The 22,614-nt window shown below is 40.4% G+C and overlaps 1 protein-coding gene across 1 annotated transcript in view; it reads left to right on the top strand.

The window, feature by feature from the left end:
* Nucleotides 1-322: 322 nt before the first annotated feature.
* Nucleotides 323-22,614, top strand: part of DHX15 (DEAH-box helicase 15) — a 57,114-nt gene continuing 34,822 nt past the window's right edge. Inside the window, exons 1-3 of the mRNA XM_030800873.1 lie at nucleotides 323-601; nucleotides 8,642-9,077; nucleotides 14,506-14,699. Of these exons, the coding sequence (XP_030656733.1) occupies nucleotides 531-601; nucleotides 8,642-9,077; nucleotides 14,506-14,699 (701 nt within the window). The 5' untranslated portion in view covers nucleotides 323-530. The remainder of the gene's footprint in view (nucleotides 602-8,641; nucleotides 9,078-14,505; nucleotides 14,700-22,614) is intronic.

Below are 22,614 nucleotides of genomic sequence, written 5' to 3' on the forward strand. Positions count from 1 at the left end.
CTGCCACTTATTAGCTGTACGATCTTCATTCGTTTCTCAACCTCTCTGGGTCTGAGATTCCCTTAAAGCCAGGGTAATAGAGATGAATAGGATTTCCTAACTAGGACTAAACTTTCTCAATTTCTTGACTCAGAGGGGCAAGGATAGCCTGAAATGGAAAGTGAAGGCCTTCAGGCTCTTCCTAACACCCGCTCCGAGGAGGGGAAAGCTACAGGAAGAGGGAGGAGACTCAAGAAAGGTCGGACCAATGAGGCAGCGGGCGGGACAGGAGTTCCCGCCTTTAGGCGGCGTGCTCGCGCACCTCGCTCACACGCACACTCGCACGCACGCACGCCGCGGAAGCGCGCGCGCGCGCGCGGAGGCCCAGCCCTCGTCGCCGCCGCCATTTTAGCTGCTGGTTCCGGCCGCACCGTGTGGGCTGTAGTAGCGGGAGGGGTGGGGGTCCTCCAGAGTTAAGTGGCTGTCCTCGACTGTGCCCATACAGCAGCCAGCTTTCTTCCTTAATAATCGCCCGTTCGAAGACTGCGAGGATGTCCAAGCGGCACCGGTTGGACCTAGGGGAGGATTACCCCTCTGGCAAGAAGCGTGCGGGGACCGATGGGTAAGCCAGGCCGGGGGCGCGAGGCGGCAGCTCGGGCTTTGTTGGGGTCCTGGCAGGGAGCGGGCCGGGGCTGGCCTGGCCGAGCGGGTCCTGGAGCCCGAGCCTTTGTTTCCCTCTGGGCTGGGTTCACTAGCGGCGGGTCGGAGAAGCGCGGCGCCCGTTCGGCCCAGCAAGGGCGCGGGGGGTTGCGTGCGACGGGGCCGCTGCCCAGCCCAGTCCGGAGGGTAGAGAGGCCTGCAGTGGCCATGAGGGCGCCTTCTCCCCCAGGCGGAACCGAGCGGGAGTCACTTGCGAGGGCGTCGGGCGGGAGTGAACCGCGGACCTCGTGGCCTCGGTTCCCGAGGAAGGCCTGGAGCCGGGGGAGAGGGTGGGGGAGGGCGCGGCGGGAGTGTTCGCTTCCAAGGGCAGCAGGCACTTCCCAGGCAGAGGGGCCGTGGGGAGGGCCTGGGTGGGGGCGCGGCCAGGCACTCCAGACGGGAAAGGCGGAGGGCGGAAAGTGAGAGCAGCGCGTGGATCCTAATGTAGGCTGGGATGGGGGTGGCGGGAGTTGAGAGAAGCCAGCAAATGGGGAGTTCTCGGGGGAGGTGGGAGTACAGGATCTTTCTGGAGAAAGGAAAACGTGGAGTAATCACCTGATGGGCTGGAAGGCTGGTGCTTTGGGGCGACTGAGTTTATAGTTCGGCGGGAGAGAGCGTGCCTTGGTCCATTCAAACACTTCAAAGTAGATACTAGCAAACTTCCGCCCTCTGCCTACGCTCCCGCCATCTCCTCTATTTCCTGCTTTGGTTAAAACTGGTTACTGAACATCATCCCATGGGGAGGGATTAGAAGGCATTGTTTTTTTTTTTTTTCATCATTTATTTTCTGTGCATGTCCCACTTTTCTTCCTAAGTAGCTTTTGAAATACAGGGATCATGTTCAAAACGTGTTTTTAGTATTTATGGCGAAACACCGCCCATGTGGAGGTTGAGAGTTGAAATACTTACACAAACTCATGGTGTTCCAGATTCCTTTCCTTAAAGGTACAGAGGAATTGAGCAGTTAATTTAAGCAATTTCGTGAAAATCATTTCTTGTCCCGTGTGTGTTTTCATTGCTGAAGTACAAAGACCCGTTTGGATAATTCGGGCAAAACCCGCAAAAGCCCGAATAGCCAAATACTTTGCATAATTGTATCATTTTATTGTGTACTTGTGATACAGAATCACTGTGTCAAGTCACCTGTATAGCTTTTTTGAAGTTTTCAGCGAAAGTTCTTCATTGAAATTGATTTCCAGGGATATGTTTAGTGTCATTGTAGAGTATAAGCCAGGATAGGGTGTACTTTTTGAGGCCTTGCCATATGTTGAATTATTCAATAGAAAGCAAAAGCATGTCGTATTTTAATTTTGTGAGATCTTTAGTTTACAATATTAGGCATTGTAAAAAGACAATGACATCGTAAGACAGATTCTCTTTAGGCTATCACCCTCCCCCACCATTACCCCCCACAAAACGTTAATGCCTCTGAGCTGTATCTCACAGACTCTCAGAGCTGGAAGCAACTTAAAAAAGACTATACTCAGCTCCGATCAAGGAATGAGAAATGGAAAACAGAGTTAAGGTGGCTTGTGCAAGTTTACAGCAGGATCTGGAACCCTGCCTTTATCATTTTCACTCAGCAGCACACAGTTCAGTACTGTAGTTAAGAGTCATTACAGCCTATTTTAATGACATTTATAATGCGTTGGTAAAGTAGGGAACACTTAGTTCTTGATTTCTCTGAGGCAAAAATAAATTGCTGTCATCTGGAACTGATGTCTCTCACAGGAGGTCAGATTGGAACAAAATATTCTGGGAGGGAATGAATGAATTCATTTGTATTTGTGCATATGTGCACCATTTAAAATGTTTCCCTTAGGATTAGTGGTCCCACCATATGTATGTGCGATTGTTTACTTTCTCTTGCAAAAACAGATATTCTTAGTAAAAAGGTTGACTTTTAGGGTCTAATGGTAGCTTTATGATTCCCCTGTATATTATTTAGAATTTGCCTATGGATAAAGGAGAGTTCATCTTTGGAATAATGCCCAAGTTATAAGAAATTGTAGAGGGAAGTTTTTATACTCATTTCTATGTCATTTGAGTGCCATTTATCATAGAACTGGTTTTATTTAACAGTGGACTTAAAATGATTATCGGCATCAGAATTTTTTCATACTCGATAATTTTAAGTCACTTGTTGACTGCCATGCAATCCTGCAGATTTTTTTTTCCCCTGATAGCAAGTGGTTTTATCTGAGAGTATAAGCTTGTCCGTCTTACAAACTCCACTGCCAGATAGGGTTTCTCCAATACTGAGAAGGGAAGGTAATTCAGTGGGAGATTTCACTTATATTAATACTCCCAGACTATATAAGGCTTTATTTACTCCTGGCATATTTTAACTTTGAAATCAGGTGAAGTTATTATAGGTTTCTGTTGCATATTCTGGCCTCATTTCTTCTTTTTGTCAACCCACAGAATCTTCACTATACAATTACTACCGAAAGTAATACTTTTCCATACTTACCGTTGAAGTATGGAAAAAAGTTTTCGATGTTAGGGACGTTTTTCTTTTTGATGTTGGTTTTTGGTATTACCACCTGATAAGAGTTTTTTCTGTTAATTATGGGAAAGTAAAGCTAGTGTATTAATACTGTGATAACATTTGTAAAGCATGCACACTTTCACTACAATCCTGTATGGTAGATGAGGTTAAATGAACTTGCCGCGTGAACCCCGGGAGGCGGAGCTTGCAGTGAGCCGAGATCGCGCCACTGCACTCCAGCCTGGGGGACAGAGCAAGACTCCGTCTCAAAAAAAAAAAAAAAATGAACTTGCCACAGGGAACATAAGAAATGTTTATACTCAAAGGTTTAAAGAAGGCATTCCCTAAAATCTTCATCTCCATCTTTGGAAAACAGTTTTTGGTGAACATTTTTTAAGATCTCTGCATATTGACTCAAAAATATGAACTATAAAATTTAATATCACTGGGATCAACAACGCGTGTCATTTTGTACTTTGATTTTTTTTTTCCACTCAGAAATGTCATTAACTGTAGGTATACATTATGCTTTTAAATTGGCTGCCATAGGCCGGGCTTGATGGCTCACGCCTGTAATCCCAGCACTTTGGGAGGCCAAGGCGGGTGGATCACCTGAGGTCAGGAGATGAAGACCATCCTGGCTAATACGGTGAAACCCCGTCTCTACTAAAAATACAAAAAATTATTTGGGTGTGGTGGCAGGCACCTGTAGTCCCAGCTACTCGGGCGGCTGAGGAAGAATGGTATGAACCCGGGAGGCGGAGCTTGCAGTGAGCCGAGATTGCGCCACTGCACTCCAGCCTGGGCAACAGAGCGAGACTCTATCTCAAAATAAATAAATAAATAAATAAATAAATAAATAGATAGATTGGCTGCCATAGTACTCCAGTTGTAAAGGTATGACATCACTTATTTAACCAATATCCTGTTCATTGATATTTAGGTAGTTTTCCACTTGTTGCTATTTTATAAATGAGAAGTTTGATGAACATCCTTATACATATGTATTTGCACACATCCTTGAGAAGTTCCTGGAAATAAGATTGACAGATAAAAAGCAATGCTTATTGCCGAGCGCGGTGGCTCACACCTGTAATCCCAGCACTTTGGGAGGCCTAGGTGAATGGATCACCTGAGGTCAGGAGTTCAAGACCAGCTTGGCCAACGTGGTAAAACCTGTTTTTGTCCCTGTTAAAAATACAAAAATTAACTGGGCGTGGTGGCGCACCTCTGTAATCCCAGCTACTCTGGAGGCTGAGGCAGGAGAATTGCTTGGACCTGGGAGGCAGAGGTTGCAGTGAGTTGAGATTGCACCACTGCACTCCAGCCTGGGTAACAGAGGGAGACTGTCTTTTAAAAAAAAAAAAAAAAAAAAAGGCAATGCTTATTTAAAATACCATGATTTTGATGACCAGTTAACGTCTTCCTTAGCAGTACTTCAGTGCCTGTTATTATTCCATGTAGAATATTTTTATTTTTTAGAGACAGGGTCTTCCTCTGTTTGCCAGGCAGGAGTGCAGTGGTGTGATCATGGCTCACTGCAGTCTCAAATTCTGGGGCTCAAGTGATCTTCCCGCCTCAGCCTCCCAGGTAGCTGGGACTAGAGGCGTGCCACCACACCTATCTAAGTTTAAAGTTTTTTTGTAGCGATGGGGTCTCACTGTATTGCTCAGGCTGGTCTCAAACTTTTGGCCTCCAGTGATCCTCCCACTTTGGCCTCCCAAAGCACTGGGGTTACATGCGTGAGTTATTAGGTCTTGCCCTCCAGGCAGAATTTTAACGTGGTTTTAGAACTTTAAAAAGATCTTTAATAATAACCAATATTGGCGGGGGCGCGGTGGCTCATGCCTGTAATCCCAGCACTTTGGGAGGCCGAGGCAGTCAGATCATGAGGTCAAGAGATTGAAACCATCCTGGCCAACATGGTGAAACCTCGTCTCTACTAAAAATACAAAAATTAACCGGGTGTGGCAGCACGTGGCTGTAGTCCCAGCTACTCTGGAGGCTTAGACAGGAGAATCGCTTGAAACAGGGAGGCAGAGGTTGCAGTGAGCTGAGATTGCGCCACTGCACTCCAGCCTGGTGACAGAGCAAGACTCCGTCTCAAAATAATAGTAATAATAACAACAACCACCAATATTGGGCATTTGCAATGTGCCAGACAACACTTAAAGCACATCACATATATTAACTCATTTAATCCTATTGATACTCTACAAAACATTGACAGCCACATCTTATAGGTGAGGGAAGAAATAACTGTGATCGCATAGTTGGCTTAAGTCTTGAGCCAAGATTGAACTGAGACACAGTACAGAGCAGTGTGTTCAACAACTGTGTCATGTCATACCTCCCTCCCTGCTCGTGTTGTGGCTGTGTCTGAAGCACTGACTTGATACCAGTTTTTAAAAACCCTTATACTTCAACTAGTAAACTTTTAAGAACAAAACTCGTTTATAATAAAAAGTATCTGTTTAAAAAAGAAAACACGCACATGCATAATAGTTGACAAATATTTATGAAGTGGAGGGTTTGATTTTCCCCTTTTACTCACCTTTCATTTGTATCCTCCCTCTCTCATCGAAGGAAGGTAGTTTGAGCCATAAGCAACATTTCTAGGTGGCTGAATTTGCCTCCTGCATCCTCCCTGTTTTCTACTTTAATCTGAGACTAAAAGTATCTGAAAATGCTCTTCATTTTGCAGATCAGTAAATTGAGGCGGTGTCTTGCAACGGTGATTCCAGCATTCCTTTTATCTTAATACCACAGCTGTCCCCATTGCTTGATCAGCAGCTAACCTTTTTATCTTTAGAATGTATTTTATACATCCTTTGTTTGGTTTGGTAATGAAGCATCTGATGAAGTGGGCCCCTGAAAAAATCTTTGTTAGTATAGGTATTACTTTAACAAACTAAGGCAATGTATAATACATGATTTACTTTGTCACCCCTCTTCCCCCAAATTTTGTAACTCTTGAAAGGTTAGGTCCATTGCATTAAACTAGGCTGGGCATGGTAGCTCATATCGGTAATCCCAGCACTTTGGGAGGCTGAAGCAAGAGATTGCTTGATCCCAGGAGTTGAAAACCATCCTGGGCAACATGGTAAGACCCTCATCGCTACAAAAATAAGAAATTAGCCAGGCGTGGTGGTGCATGCCTATCGTCCCAGTTACTTGGGAGGCTGAGGTGAGAGGACCACATGAACTCGGAAGTTTGAGATTGCAGTGAGCCATGATCCAGTGAGCCACTGCACTCCAACCCAGGTGACGGAGCAAGATCCTATCTCAAAAAAAAGTTGTTTCAATTATTTTTTGTCATCTCCTCCTTCCCCCATGGTTGAGTGAATACTAGAAACATGAATCCTTTTTGTTTAGACCAGATGTTCTTTAAGAGTTCTTTTCTAGATGTATGATCCATGATCTTTAAGGCGTCAAGTATTTGAACCATTTGTGAGTACAGTGCTTCTTACTTTACTGGGTACATTTCTGTGTACTCTTATTATAAACTACACCTCGTTGGCATTTTGGAGCAATGTAAACACTTAATTAACAGTCACCTTAGGCCAGAAGCAGAAGAAGCAAAGATGGTTGATGGCATATTTCAGAAGATAGGCCCAGACTTTCAAGTATTGAATTGTGAGACTTCATTTTATGTTTAAGTTATCCTTTGACTTTTGTTTCCCATTGATTTTCTTTCTGTTTATGCCAGGTGAAATGAGAGGCTTCATACAGTTCTGGCTTGTATGCTCTGTGATTTTTGTAGAAGGTGAACATTGGGATGGAAGAGGGGAAAATCACTTTTCATTTTTATATATGCATATATATGGCTTTTCCGCTTTTTGAGTAAATTTGTACATGTCACACAACTGTACTTGGAGCACAGGGAATTTGTACTTTTGTGTGTTGTGGGTAAGGAACAATGACATGTTTAGGGGCTTGTGTCATAGCCCATCATGCCTCATTATTTCAAGTCTGGTTTAAACATCTTGAGGCAACTTTCTGTGCTGAAGGACTTGGTCTGAAGTAAACTGGATTAGTAAAATGAACAAGCATAGATTATTTTATTTTATTCCCACCACCAGTCTCCCAGAGGCTGTGCTGCTTTCAGCCACAACGCATATGAACAACCTGTAGCCATTCTGCTTGTGAAGTTCTTAGCATAGATACTTTTAAAATGACTTACTAAGGTCAATCTCTAGTAACTGGAAGTAGATACCAGAATTGACTACTTAAAATTGACCCAAGTTTAATAGAGTGGCTACCTGCATAATTTGAACATGTTAAACAACTTAATAGTATTCAGCGAAGCTTATTTTTAATTTGGCTATGTTTCATTTTATGGTAGACCAAGATACATAGATTGATAGAGTGCTTTCAGTGTTTTGCTGTTGCTGTTTAGGTTAAAATGCAAGAGTAAACAAGGAAGAAGGAATAAAAGTTTTAATTTCAGTTTTTTTAATAAAGCAATATACATTTACTGAACAAAATTGGGAAAGTGCTGGAAAGTATAACTAAGAAAACAAATTCTGCAGTCCTGTAATTCATATTTGTATTAGTTGAGATATTGACATGTATAACATTGTACCATGCTCTTTTCACTTTGCATTACAACCAAACATTGTCCTATGGCAAAGAAAGGAATATTAAAGTAATTTATTAGAAGTGGATTATAAAAGTATTGAGCAAAACCCACCACTGTTGACTGTAATAATGTGAGGTGGAGTTGTCTTTATCTCCAGTAGCAGTGTTTGTGCTAACTTCTGAATATACTTTTACTGCAAAAAATACCTCTTCACAAATTGAAGGAGAATTTGAGAAAGATTGAGATGCCATCTTCTTTTACCCAATTTGGACCTATCCTTTCTTCATCCTACCCTGAGTATCTGATTTCTGTTGTCTAAGTAGGAGGGGTTTTACTTGCAGCAGACTGAGTTCTTGTGTTACCTCACCTTATGTTAAAAGTTAAGGAAGGTGAGGCTGGGCGCGGTGGCTCACGCTTGTAATCTCAGCACCTTGGGAGGCCGAGGCGGGCGGATCACGAGGTCAGGAGATCAAGACCACGGTGAAACCCCGTCTCTACTAAAAAAAATACAAAAAATTAGCCAGGCGTGGTGGCGGGCGCCTGTAGTCCCAGCTACTCGGAGAGGCTGAGGCAGGAGGATGGCGTGAACCTGGGAGGCGGAGCTTGCAGTGAGCCGAGATCGCGCCACTGCACTCCAGCCTGGGTGATAGAGCGAGACTCCGTCTCAAAAAAAAGGAAAGTGAGGCATCAGCAAGGAAGGGAAAGATGTTTGTGGTGGAGTATGAGAGACCCTTGATTGTAGGGTATTTTTTATTATTTCTGATAGTTACATAATCCATTGGACTTCTTATTCATTTGAATGTTGGACATTTACTCTCTTTGTGATTATAACTTTACCATGAACATTCTGCATGAAATTCAGAATCTGAATTCTAAATTTTTGTTTTTAGGAAGGATCGAGATCGAGACCGGGATCGTGAAGATCGGTCTAAAGATCGAGACCGAGAACGTGATAGAGGAGATAGAGAGCGAGAGAGGGAGAAAGAAAAGGAGAAGGAGTTGCGAGCTTCAACGAATGCTATGCTTATCAGTGCTGGATTACCACCTTTAAAAGCTTCCCATTCAGCTCACTCAACCCACTCAGCACATTCAACGCATTCAACACATTCTGCTCATTCAACGCACGCCGGACATGCAGGTCACACGTCACTTCCACAGTGCATTAATCCGTTCACCAACTTACCCCATACTCCTCGATACTATGATATTCTAAAGAAACGGCTTCAGCTCCCTGTTTGGGAATACAAGGATAGGTTTACAGATATTCTGGTTAGACATCAGTCCTTTGTACTGGTTGGTGAGACTGGGTCTGGTAAAACAACACAGGTGAGTTACTGTATACCATGGTACGTATTTCATTTATGTTTAAGTTTACCAAATGTTGCATATTTGATTCTGGTGGTCATTTCCCTTGTCTGTCCTATAGAACATCTTGAAGAATAGTTGATTTGATGTTTAATTGGCACTCTGAATTTCAGAGTGGAAATCCTGTAGAGAGTACCTCTCTCCCCTGAGTCTAGGGGAAAATAGTGGTGCTCGCTTTTCAAATTTTGTTACCTTATGTATGGCAGAGTGATGCTCTCCCACCCATTTTGACTCTAGGACAGTACAGATTTAGGGACACACAGTTTGTTTTCTGGTGCTTGGGTGGAGAAATCACTGGGGTAGATTTTTGTCGTTTGTATTTAATGTAGTATTTTGAACCATGCAAATATCTATTTTTCCAAAAAATGAAGTGCTAAAATGATACAAAGTCTATACCAGTGACTTGTCCATCTAGTCGTCCTCCCCCCCATAGAACTAAACACTGTTACTAGTGTCTTATTTGTAATATAGCTAGGATATTTTTTAAACATGGATGGGCTGTTATTAACTAGACCCCTGTTGATAGACATTTAGGCTGTTTCCCATGGTGGTTTTGCATGGGGCAGGTGTTCCTGTAGGAAGCAGAGATTGGTGGGTCAGAACATCATTTGTAATTCTGATACAGAAAGCTGGATAGCCTTCCAGAGGGGGCGTATCAATTTACCTTTCCATGAGCATGTATGAGAACACACGGGAAACAATTAAAACATGAATTTTTACAAATCCAATAGGTGAAAAATTGCATTCTAATGTACTTTTTAATTTGCATTTTCTTGCTGTGGGTGAGAAGTAACTGTCTTTATACACTTAAGCCTGAACCATCAATTAAAAATTTCTGGTTTCAAAAGTAGCGGTCCCTTATCATTGTAGAAACTTTGAAAAAATCAGCAAAGTATTGAAGCGAATTTAATAATTACCTGTCTTACCATGCAGAGATTGAACATACTGCATACACAATTTATCTTTTTCTAAAGTTACATGTGCATAGAGACATCTTGAAGGTACAGTACCAACCAAAATAGGAAGCTTTTATTGCAGACTGAGCCTTAGTACCATTCTTCTTTTTTCTTTCTTTCTTTTTTTTTTTTTAAATTTTTGTGTTGTTGTTGAGACAGAGTCTCTTTCACCCATGCTGGAGTGCAGTGGTATGAACACAGCCTCAACCTCCTGGGCTGAAGCGATCCTCCTGCCTCAGCCTCCCAAGTAGCTGGGATCGCAGGCATATGCCACCAGTGCCTGGCTAATTTTTAAATAAAATTTTTGTAGAGTTGAGGTTTTGAACTCCTGAGCTCAAGCAATCCTCATGCCTTAGCCTTCCCAATTTTTCTTTTTTAATGAAGGAAAACTTAGAATTGATGTTAGGGTATTCAAAAATCACCTTATGGAAATTTAAAGAATTTTCAAACTACATGAAAGACTGTAACTCTGAACTTACTATTTAATTGACATTTGGGTAAAGCCAGTCACTGTATACTTTACATGTATTAGCTTATTTACATTTTTATATAACCCTGCAGGGAAGATATTCATCACCACTTTACAGATGAGCAAAATGAGGTTTAGGTTTATGAGAAACTTAGGTTTAGTGGATTGTCCTGGGTTACATGGATTATGGATTTTGGTGGGCTCAACATTTAAAACTTTGTACCTTTGTCTTTATATCTAAAGTTACATTTCATACTGCTATTCTGTGGTCTGATATGGGTAGCCTCATTTCAGAGATGAGTTTATTAATGGTTAGTGTAGAAGGAAGTCAGGTCAACTCAGGATGAGATTTGTGATTATTTGGATTAATATTTAACTTTTAGAGGGGTAATTAAGATACTTGAATACTGAGGATTACAGCACATCTGGGGGATTTGAAGGGAAACCAAACAGTTTAAAAAGTGAATTTCATTCAAATGTTTCCTAGCATGCTCTTACTAAACTTTGACTCAAACCGTTAAAGCCAGTCTTTTTTTGGTGATTTGTTCTTGTCAGAAAAATTCTCTGAACAAAATCTAAAGTAATGACTTTAACTTTTTTTTTTATTATTTTGAGACAAAGTCTCGCTCTGTCACCCAAGCTGGAGTGCAGTGGTATGATCTTGGCTATCTGCAACCTCCTTCTCCTGGGTTCAAGTGATTCTCCTGCCTCAGCCTCCTGAGTAGCTGGGACTACAAGCGTGCGCTACCATGCCTGGCTAATTTTTTTTTTTTTGTATTTTTAATAGAGACGGGGTTTCACCATGTTGGTCAGGCTGGTCTCTAAATCTTGACCTCGAGTTATTGGCCTGTCTGGGCCTCCCAAAGTGCTGAGATTACAGGCCTGAGCCACTGCACTGGGCCATGACTTTAACTTTTGACAGACCTACAATAAAGACATTTCACGTTGCTGCTTAGTAGACACATAACTGCACATGAGGAAGGAATTGAAGCTAGATCAGCCAAAGGGACAGTGTGAGCAAGGACACATGTTGAGCTAAGGGAATGCAGGTATGCTATGGCTAGAATACAGGGGGTTTGGGAAGGTGGAGGTGGGGCAGGTGAGACTGGAACTGTAAGTTGAGCCTTAATATATTTTATATAGATCGGAAGCTATCAGAGCTCTTGAATTGAAGAGGAATGATGAGGATTTTTTTAAAAAAATGTCCTGTCTAGTGAACATATTGATGATAGACCATGTAAGAGGTCATAACAAAAGTTTTGATTCTGTGAAGGGCCTTGGGAATAGAAAATAAATAATGGATTGGAGTCAGGATATTAGGAATTAAAAGTATTTTGGAGGAAGGTGAGAAATGGTTTTGCTTTTGAATGTGTGAATTTGAGATACCGACTAGGTGGAAATGACCGTTAGCTCTAAGATGGAAGCTAGAGTTAGGATTGGCATTGATGTATTATAGGTAGTATTAGAAGTTAGGACATACAAGACTTCACAGGATATTGTGTAAAACAAGAAGACTAGACACCGAGGATCAGTTTTTAAGATGACCTCAAGTGGAGGAAGCAAAGAAGCTGAAAAGGAGGAATGGCTTTAGAATAACTCAGACCTGGCTGGGTGCAGTGGCCCATGCCTGTAATCCTGGCACTTTGGGATGCTGAGGCTGGCGGATTACCTGAGGTCAGGGGTTTGAGACCAGCCTGGCCAATATGGTGAAACTCCGTCTCTACTAAAAATACAAAAATTAGCTGGGCGTGGTGGCGCACACCTGTAATCCCAGCTACTTGGGAGGCTGAGGCAGGAGAATCACTCGAACCCTGGAGGTGGAGGTTGCAGTAAGCCTGGATTGCGCCCCTGCACTCTAGCCTGGGCAGCAGAGTCAAACTCCGTCTTAAAAAAAAAAGGATCCCTGGCTTGAATACAACAGTAGCCTGCATATTTCAGGACCTCCTTCTTTTCCTAGTGCTATTTTCCTTAGAAATGTGAACAGATGCATTAACTGACTGGTTCTCCAGCTATTGCCAGGGAGTTCTTGAAAGTCCTTGAAACCATTTCAGGGGTCCTAGAATTTGTGAAAATATAAGGAAATGCACTCTTCTAGCTAAGTTTTTTTGTTTGAAAAGTAGTCATTTTTATAGAAAGCGTTATTTTGTGTTAAAACAGAATGAGTTTTTATTGTTAGGAATTAATGTTTTAGCAATTTTTCAGTTTTAATTTCTTGACACAGTTAATTTATTAGTAGCTTGGCATTCTTGGTCATTTTCAGAGTGAGTGTACAGGGGTCCTGAGAGCTGCTAATTAACTTGTTGATCTTGTTTTTAAAGTGGAGGTAAGCTGTTGATTTTAGCGGAGTGAATTAAAAATTCTGAACATTCTTGGCCAGGCATGGTGGCTCATGCCTATGATTCCAGCAATTTGGAAGGCCGAGGCGGGTGCGTCACCTGAGGTCAGGAGTTCGAGACCAGCCTGCTCAACATGGTGAAACCCCGTCTCTACTAAAAATACAAAAAATTAGCCAGGCGTGGTGGCACGTGCCTGTAGTCCCAGCTACTTGGGAGGCTGAAGCAGGAGAATCGCTTGAACCTGGGAGGTGGTGGTTGCAGTGAGCCGAGATTGTGCCACTGCATTCCAGCCTGGTCAACAGAGTGAGATTCCATCTCAAAAAACAAAAAAACAAAAGATCTGAACATTCTTGCCTTGAGAATTTTGATTAATTTTAACTATCTTTAGTTCACCAGTGAGTGAATTTCACTTTCTAGATCTTTGAAAGTACATTTTGCCTTTGTAAAAGGGTTGCCGAATTGAGGATATATCAGTAAGTAAGGCTTTATAGCCTGACTAGGAAACCACTTAAACTTAGGTCTGTGGATTTACAGAACCCGATAGATACTACTTCTTTAGCTATTTTTGTTCATTTAAAGTGTTTTAAAGATATATATGATGTTTTTAGAGAATCAGTATAATTACCCTCCCTTTCAGATACTTGTTAGTGACAAGTTACCCCCAAATTGCAGAAGCAACGTAACTAAAATGTAATAATAGTGCAGCCACCAGTATTCCTTATCAGTTTTACTGTACTGATACTATGCAGAAAACTCCATGTTTCCTGTAGCATTAGAGTTTGATAGGCTTTTGGAAGCTTTGATGTAAACCAATTATGCTCTTCTAGCAGTGGATTTCCGTTTAATATGGTGAGCACTTACATTTTTCCCATGGTTCTTTTCCAGTTAAGTGACTGGAAAACTGTAAAATTGGGGAATCCATTAGCTTATATTGATAATGGAACTGGGGGAAAATGTACTGCCGTCATGGCAACCAATTTAACTTGTGCTTGGGGGTCCCCCACCCCTTTGGCTGCGCTTAACGAAGTGGTGCTGCTCTAGGTCCTGTTAAATTTGAGACTGGCAGTTCTTAAAATTGACTTTAAGGTGGTACCTAAGGTGCTGCCATTGTGCATACTGCTCCTGAGGGGGAAAGCATAGGATTACAAAAGAGTTGGGTGCTAAGAGTTAGGTTCTGCTGGCTTATAAACCAAATTTGAATTGAATTAAATAAAAGTACAGCTTCAGAGTTACAAGGGGGTATGATTTCTACTTGATTTTGCAACTCAAATTATGTAAGAATTTAAAAGTTGCACTTTCTTAGAAACGTTTGTTATAAAGTAGAATTTGTTGTAAGTTGGATTTTTTAAAATTGCATAGAGAAATACTTCATGATGGGATAGTCACACTGTTGAGTGTATCCCTGATTGTGTCTACCCAACTTGGGTGTGTGTCATATCAGTATTATACATAACTGTTCCGTGGTTTAGAGAGCTTGTGTTGTTACAAGTTTTGAGTCACACGTCTTTTAGTCATTTGCCTAATTGGATTTGGTTTTAAATCATTGGAATGAGATGAAGTGCTTTATGTTACATATACTTGATATGCAGGCAGAATAGAATTAATTTAATTGTGAAATTATTTGATAGATTCCACAGTGGTGTGTGGAGTACATGCGATCATTACCAGGACCCAAGAGAGGAGTTGCCTGTACCCAACCCAGGAGAGTGGCTGCAATGAGTGTGGCTCAGAGAGTTGCTGATGAGATGGATGTGATGTTGGGCCAGGAAGTTGGTTACTCCATTCGATTTGAAGACTGCAGTAGTGCAAAAACCATTCTTAAGTAAGTACTATATCTTTAATGATGCTTTTATTTCTCTGCTTACCATTTTCTGCTATTAGATAGAAGACTTTGCTAGGGCAGGCTTATGTCATCCAAATTTAGAATTGTCCAAAGTAGGCCTTCTTAGACTTACCACATGACCTTAGTTTAATTATATATTATTGGTAATCTATAGTTATTTGGTAGAAATTGAAGTTCAAAGGTCAGATTTTAGTTACTTGTTTCTGCATTTTAGGTGAAATGTTACTGATACTGTAAAATGTGTGGTTTTAGTAGACACAATGGTGTATGATTTAATTGTGAAAGAAAAGGAAAGTGATATGTCTTAGTAAAAGATAACTACTTTTAGAAAGAAGAATGTATAGGATGGGATATGATTTATTTAGGGGAGAGAGGACTTTTAATGTTAATTATGCAGCTATTACTCTGCGTCTGTTATAAGCTAAAAAGCGAAATCCTTTGTTCTGTAATACACTCTTAGAGCTGCTTCTAGGTCCTCGTTTCTCTATAGCTACGGTGCAGATAATTGACTACCATATTGAGCTTTCTAATGTTTTAACTCTACCAACTTTTTATTGTCTTATACTTGCATTCTGCATAAGTTATGATATGTGCTACCTGATGATGATTCTTTCTCAAGTCTTACTTCCCTCTGGTTGCTTCTGCTTATTCTGTATTTATGTGATATTTAAGTTCTTTTAAATGTGACTTGTTTGAGTGGGACTCAGTGGCATATGCCTGTTTATTCCCAGCCACTTGGTAGGCTGAAGCAGGAGGATTGCTTGAGGCCAAAAGTTCAAGGCTACAGTGTGCTCTGATCATGCCTGTGATAGCTACTGCATTTGAACCTGAGCAACATAGCAAGACCACATTTCTTTAAAAAAAAAAAAAAAAAAATCATACCTATGTGATCTTCTCCCTGAGGTTTTTAAAAACCATTTTGGAGCATTGTGTAGGCAGTGATATGAGTCTTTGTTGTCAGAGAGATATATAGTGTTAATGGGATAAATGAAACAAGAGTCTCTCTTTTTTTTTTTTTTTTTTTGAGATGGAGTCTCACTCTGTTGCCCAGGCTGGAGTGCAGTGGTGCCATCTCGGCTCACTGCAACCTCTGCCTCCTGGGTTCAAGTGATTCTCCTGCCTCAGCCTCTCGGGTAGCTGGGACTATAGGTGTGCGCCACCATGCCTGGCTAACTTTAGTAGAGTTGTGGTTTCACTATGTTGGCCAGGCTGGTCTCGAACTCCTGACCTCATGATCCGCCCACCTCAGCCTCCCACAGTGCTGGGATTACAGGTGTGAGCCACCACACCCAGCCACAGAAATTGAATGGAATAATGAACTGCATGTGTTTATCATCGACTTTTAACTATTTCAGTTTTATTTAATTCATATTCCAAAACCCTTTCCCTGTCCCATGTTATTTTGAAGCAGTCTTAGATACCAAATAATTATATATATAAATATTTCAGTGTGTGTCTCTGAGATAGTTTCTTAAAATAGAGCTATCATAACTTAAAACAATTTATTGGATCAAAATATCCAGTCTTCATTCAACATTTGTGTCAGTTTTTTCTGATTCTTTGATTTATCTCATTTTATTAGAACTTTTTATTCAGCGTGATATTTAATAGCAGTTGAAGTTTAAAATATTTAAATAAGCTTATCCTTATGACTTTATGGTACATATTTTTGGCTTAAACCTTAATCTTCACTGAATAAATTCTTGTAGTTGTTCAGTGATATGTTATTGATCACTGGTAATTACAGTATAATTGACAATAATTACATAAGTAAAATCATAGCTCATTATGTTATATTACTTTAAAATGCAGATAATATCAAGGACTTGAGGATAATAAGGGGGAGATTTTACTCATCTTTAGGAGGAATATCATTATTCTGACTTGATTCACATTGCCTTGAATTTTTCTTGGTAAGCCACAGTTGAGTTGAGAACAGAATTTGGAAATTGGGATACAAGAAAGTTATGCAATATTGGTGCTGTGTGTATGTGTAGTAGGAAGTGGGTGGAGGATAGGCTTTCAAAAGATGAGTACTTCTGAAAGATTTTGGTTCACTTCATAGGGAATGACAAGTAACAGATTTTATAGTTCAAATGAAGTATTTTTGGCATTGTGATTTTTTTTTTTAATGGAGCAGTTTCTAGAGGTTATAACTACTTTTAAAGGCTTACTTAAGACAGGGTAAGCTTATTGGGGTTTCTTTTAGGAGCTAACCTGGTGTTGCCTTTAAGTAATATAAATAAAGGAGTGTATTATTACAATAAGTTAGCTTAAAATTTAAAAATTTCAAATGTAACTCTTTGCTATTTGATAGGAAGAACTTAACTAATGGGAATGCTTCATTAAATGTAGCTCTTATCATATATAGATATAAAATGCTTATATATCCATTGTGTAGCCAGGGCGAAGTTTAATTTTCACTCTAGGATGGTAAAGAGGCTAACTTAGGCAGATTATGCTTGAGGAGCACAGAATTTAACCATAGTTTGAGAGCATTTTAGCTAAATAATGTATCTTTAAATTGTCCCCATATAGATTAAGGGTCCGTAAGATAGTTTCTTCAGTGTTTGGGATGCCTATTCATAAATTTTAGGTTATAGATCTGATACTGTGCTCTTTTTGGAAGATTGGATCTGGTATAACTTAGTGCACACTCTGTCAGTCTAGCCTTAAATGGCTACCCCATCCCAGTGGACAAGTAAGTTTACAAAGCTGCCACTCCTAAATGGTTTTTATATTTCCTTTTTTATGTGTTTGCTTGTCCCTATCCTTTTCTTCTGAAGCATTCTTTTTGCAACATACTTACTTTCCTGTTGTCTTGGAGTGGAAATTATGAAGAAAAAACCCAATGAGATACCTAAAGAGCTTACCAGTCAGGGAACAATATATTGCTGTATTTGTGACTAGTCAGTGTAAATACCTTGATTCATTTTGATGTAGGGAAGGAGAGGTTGTTGGCTTCTGGTGTAGCCCTTTTGCCGTGGATTTTAAGAAGCATTTGTCTGTGGTTGTAACTTTTTTGTTTTTTTTTTTTTTGGTGACAGCTCTGTCGCCCAGGCTGAAGTGCAGTGGCACAATCTCGGCTCACTGCAACCTCCACCTCCTGGGTTCAAGCCATTCTCCTGCCTCAGCCTCCCAAGTAGCTGAGATTACAGGCACCCGCCACCACCCCCAGCTAATTTTTGTATTTTTGGTAGAGACGGGGTTTCACCATATTGGCCAGGCTGGTCTCAAACTCCTGACCTTGTGATCTGCCCACCTCGGCCTCCCAAAGTGCTGGGATTACAGGCAGCCGCCACCACGCCCGGCCTGGTTGTAACATATTTTAATTCAGAAAATCACCTTCAGTTTTTTGAAGGAGCTGATAATTTTTTAGGGAGGAAAACAATTTGATAATCTGGTATGTGTAGAAAAACATAATAATTGAAGTTGTTAATTTGATAGGTAATTTTACTGTTATTTTAGGTGATATGCTTCCTTTTTATTTTTTCCTAAGCTGTAAAATTAGAGATTTTTATGTTGAAGGAACCTAATAATTTGTACACACAACGATTAGTCATTCAGTCAGCTAATAATTAAGTACCTTCTATGTGTTGGGCAGTACTAGGTATAATGAAAAATGAATCTAGTCCCTGTTCTTGTTAAAGCAAATAAAAATGTAAATAAAAAGTTTGACATTGTGATTAACCTTCTGAAGTAGAATATGGGTGTTCATATGAAAGAATGATTTGAGAATAAGTTTAGGTGGGAAGATGTTGGATTTATTTATTTTGGAGACAGAGTCTCATCTCATCTGTCACTCAGGCTGGAGTGCAGTGGTGCCATCTCGGCTCACTGCAACCTCCACCTGCCGGGTTAAAGCGATTCTCATGCCTCACCCTCCCGAGTAGCTGGGATTGCAGGCGTGTGCCACCATGCCCAGCTACTTTTTGTATTTTTAGTAGAGACAGAGTTTCACCATGTTGGCCAGGCTGGTCTCAAACTCCTTACCTCAAGCGATCCACCCACCTCAGCCTCCCAAAGTGCTGGGATTACAGGCGTGAGCCACTGCTCCCGGCCAGGAAGTTGGAATTTAAGTCAAGGGTTGAATTTAAAGTAGTGGTTAGCCAGAACAGGGGTTATGGGATAGGGAATTACAGGGTATTGCCATAGTGGATTCTTTGGTGCCTCTGGAAACAGCTGACTGAAGCACTAACTGTATAAAAACTACTTATGCATATTCCAGAGTGGGTTTCCAACAAAACAACTTTGTTTAAAAATACCTTGAGGCCAGGAGCAGTGGCTCACACATGTAGTCCCAACAGTTTGGGAGGCTGAGGCAGGAGGATTACTTGAGTCCAGGGTGGGTAACATAGTGAGACCCTGGCTCTCCAAAGATTTATATATAAAAAAATTAGCCAGGTATGGTGGTATGTACCTGTAGTCCCAGCTACTTGGATGAGGTGAGTGGATCACTTGGACCCAAGAGTTCGAGACTGAGGTGAGCTAGGATTGTGTCACTGCACTCCAGCCTGGGTGACAGAGCAAGACTCCATCTCTCTTAAAAAAAAAAAGGTGGCTTGTGAAGAGAATCAAAAGGAAATAGATCCTAGAGCATAGCCTCTAGGGTCAGTGTCTGAGTTGTCCTAGCTCTGCCCACGTATTAGCTGTGACATTAACTATGTGTTAAGTAGCCTTCATGTGCTTATTTCTTTTTCAAAAGATGGAGCTGGTACTAACTACCTGATAGGGTTGTTCTGAGATCAGATATAGTTGTCTGTGTACAACTCTTCGTCATTTATGGCACTCTGTTTAGGGGTGCGTCAGTTAGCATTGCTGATTCTTGCTGCTCTTGGTGATGATGGTAGATTTCCAGTTGGAGAAATTATTGGATCTTTTTAACCAGTTAACCCAGTTAGAGAGGGACTTATAAAACCAATTTAATAAAGTTCCTTTTGGCACGATAATTGAATTACAATTGGGGATGTAAACTTAAACCTTGACATGACTTGTCATTGGAATGAATCAATTCAAGTATTCTTTTAGGGCTGGAGGTAAAGGTGAAACAGATGTGGCACTTTAAGGACCATTAATTATACAAACAATTATAAACTAATTTATTGAACATTTGTTATGTGGCAGTCTTGGTTCTAGTTCGTGTGTAGCACGTAAGTTAGGTAAGGGTAATTTTATTGGACTGTTAAAAAGAGGTGGGAATAAAGGATAAATGTGGTTATTTAACACTTAGGCAGTTTCTACCAGAGGACTAAAAAGTTACTGGGGTCACCCTAGAAGTAGAATTCTATTGGCTTTTGCCAATTCCTAGAAAGCTAATTTGGTTTGCTGAGGCTCTATGTGTTTTGTTAAATTTGACCTTTGTACTTAAGTATTTGTGAGGATTAGATAGAGAAGGCTCTCTTTGTTTATACAGTGCCAATATCTTACAAAATATTGAGTAGAACCTACACATTCATGCTAGCTTTCTGTGAGTTCTGTTGAGGATGAAAGAATATTCCCTTTAAAACTTGTGAAAATTTGAGGAATAGGCAATATATTTTTATTTAGTTGTCTTTATTTTCCATTGTTAACTTCTTAGGCATTTTTTCATGATTAGGTATCTAACTCTGAAATACATACCAAATGTATTTTAGCTGTTTACACTAACAAAGCTGTATGAGTTTGATTGTGGTCTTAAACATTTCAGCTCTCTTTAAGAGTCCAGGGTTTGATGTTTCCTTTTTGCCCTGTTTGATGTATTGAACATTGAAACACTGTAGATTCTGAGTTATTCAAAATATGTTCCCTTTCCTTGTGAGCATTTACATCTAGTAGTTTGTTGTCATTGTAACCAGTATTTTGCTATATGTAGTGCTATTGTGATTACAGTAAGTTAGTGTTGCTCATATTGTGTAATATGGTTGCTAAGAACATACCAGATTGAACTAGAGCCTGTCTTTGTTTATTCCTTCACCAATAGAAGAAACATTATGTAAGGACTCTGCTAATATCACTGGTTCTTCACTGACTTGGTTGGGGAGGGATAAACTGTCAAGCCAATAAGAAGGTAATTTGAATGTATAGCGATTTCACAGAGGAGGAGGTATTTCATCTGAGTTGAGAAGGACGGAGAGACTTTGATAGGCAGATATACTAGCCAGTAGCAAATAGTATCAATCATTTCCTGATACTCTAGGTAGATGAGCTGGTTTCCATTAAGGTTGAAGTTCTCACACTGTCTTAATTGACAGCGCACTTAATATCTCAATAATTTCTTCGTAGTACCCTAGGCCTAAAGAAATATTTCAGAATTCCATTTACTAAGTAGTTGGGTCCTAATAACCTAAGTATTTATGTTTCTTTTAAAAAATACTACACATACATTGAAAGAAAAATTATTTCATTCTTAAATAACCACCATTATTTACTTAGTGTGTTAATGCTATTTGATCACTCACAGTTTCTCAAACCTTGGTAACAGATTGAACGCTACCTCTTTTATTTCCTGTTCTATACTGATGTTTGCCTCATGCTTTTTTTTTTTTTTTTTTATGAGACGGAGTCTTGCTGTGTCCCCCAGGCTGGAGTGCAGTGGTGCAATCTTGGCTCACTGCAAGCTCCGCCTCCCAGGTTCACACCATTCTCCTGCCTCAGCCTCCCGAGTAGCCGGGACTACAGGCGCCCACCACCACGCCCGGCTAATTTTTTTTTGTATTTTTAGTAGAAACGGGGTTTCACTGTGTTAGTCAGGATGGTCTTGATCTCCTGACCTCGTGATCCACCCGCCTTGGCCTCCCAAAGTGCTGGGATTACAGGCGTGAGCCACCGCGCCCAGCCTTGCCTCATACTTTTTAAAACAGCAACTGTCAAAAGTCTAGCTTCACAAATATAACATCAAAAGGATTTATGGTCTACTTTTGAAACTCTCAACTACCTTAAACTTGTAGTTCCTGGGATGTCCTACATGTTGAACATGGAAAATAGTAAAAAATTATGTTTTAAATCATTAAAATGAGAACATATATATTCTAGGTGATCATTTAATGCATTTACAGATGGAATCAACAACTTACTCTACCATTTGAGTGATCTGTTTATACCCCAAAAAAGAGTTTAATCTTCTTTTGGCTGGATGGACATTAAGGTTGTAAACAAGTCCAGGTGCAGTGGCTTATGCCTGTAATCCCAATACTTTGGGAGGCTGAGGCAGGAGGATTGCATGAGTCCAAGAGTTCCGGGATGTAGTGTGCTAGTTTGGCATCCATATGGTAACTCCTTGGAGAGCGGGGGACTACCAGGTTGCCCCAGGAGGTGTGAACTGGCCCAGGTTGGAAAATGAGCAGGTCAAAGCTGATCAGTGGTGGGACTGTATCTGTGAGTAGCCACTGCCTTCCAGCCTGGGCAACATAGCAAGGCCTTGTCTCTTTAAAATATATACATACATATATATGTATTTCTTTATATATAGATTATATATATTTCTTTGTATGTATATAGAGATAAACCTAAAAGATCAGTTGTAAATAGAAAAATTATACCTGGACATTTAAATATAAGACCTATAGGTTCATTTATTGTTAACATTAATCAACACCATTTTGTTGAGTATGGGTCATTTGTTTGGAATTCCATTTAATTCTAAAGCTGGAATTTAAACTCAAACATTTAGAAAATACACAAGTTGGTTTTCTGGAATTTAAGACAATTCAGTCTTTTGGAATGCTTGGTTTCTAGGCTCTTTTAAATCTTTCAGAGTTGTCTCACAGATTTGGTAGTTTTGTGTATGTGAGAGATTCATCTTGTTCTAAACTTCTGAAACATACGACTTAGTGTTCATATATATGACTCTTTTCTATGCTTGGGGTTTATCATTTCATGTCAACTGTAATTCTCTTGACCCAACTGATGGAGACAG

This window comes from Nomascus leucogenys, chromosome 20 (genome assembly GCF_006542625.1).
Source record: "Nomascus leucogenys isolate Asia chromosome 20, Asia_NLE_v1, whole genome shotgun sequence".
NCBI lineage: Eukaryota > Metazoa > Chordata > Mammalia > Primates > Hylobatidae > Nomascus > Nomascus leucogenys.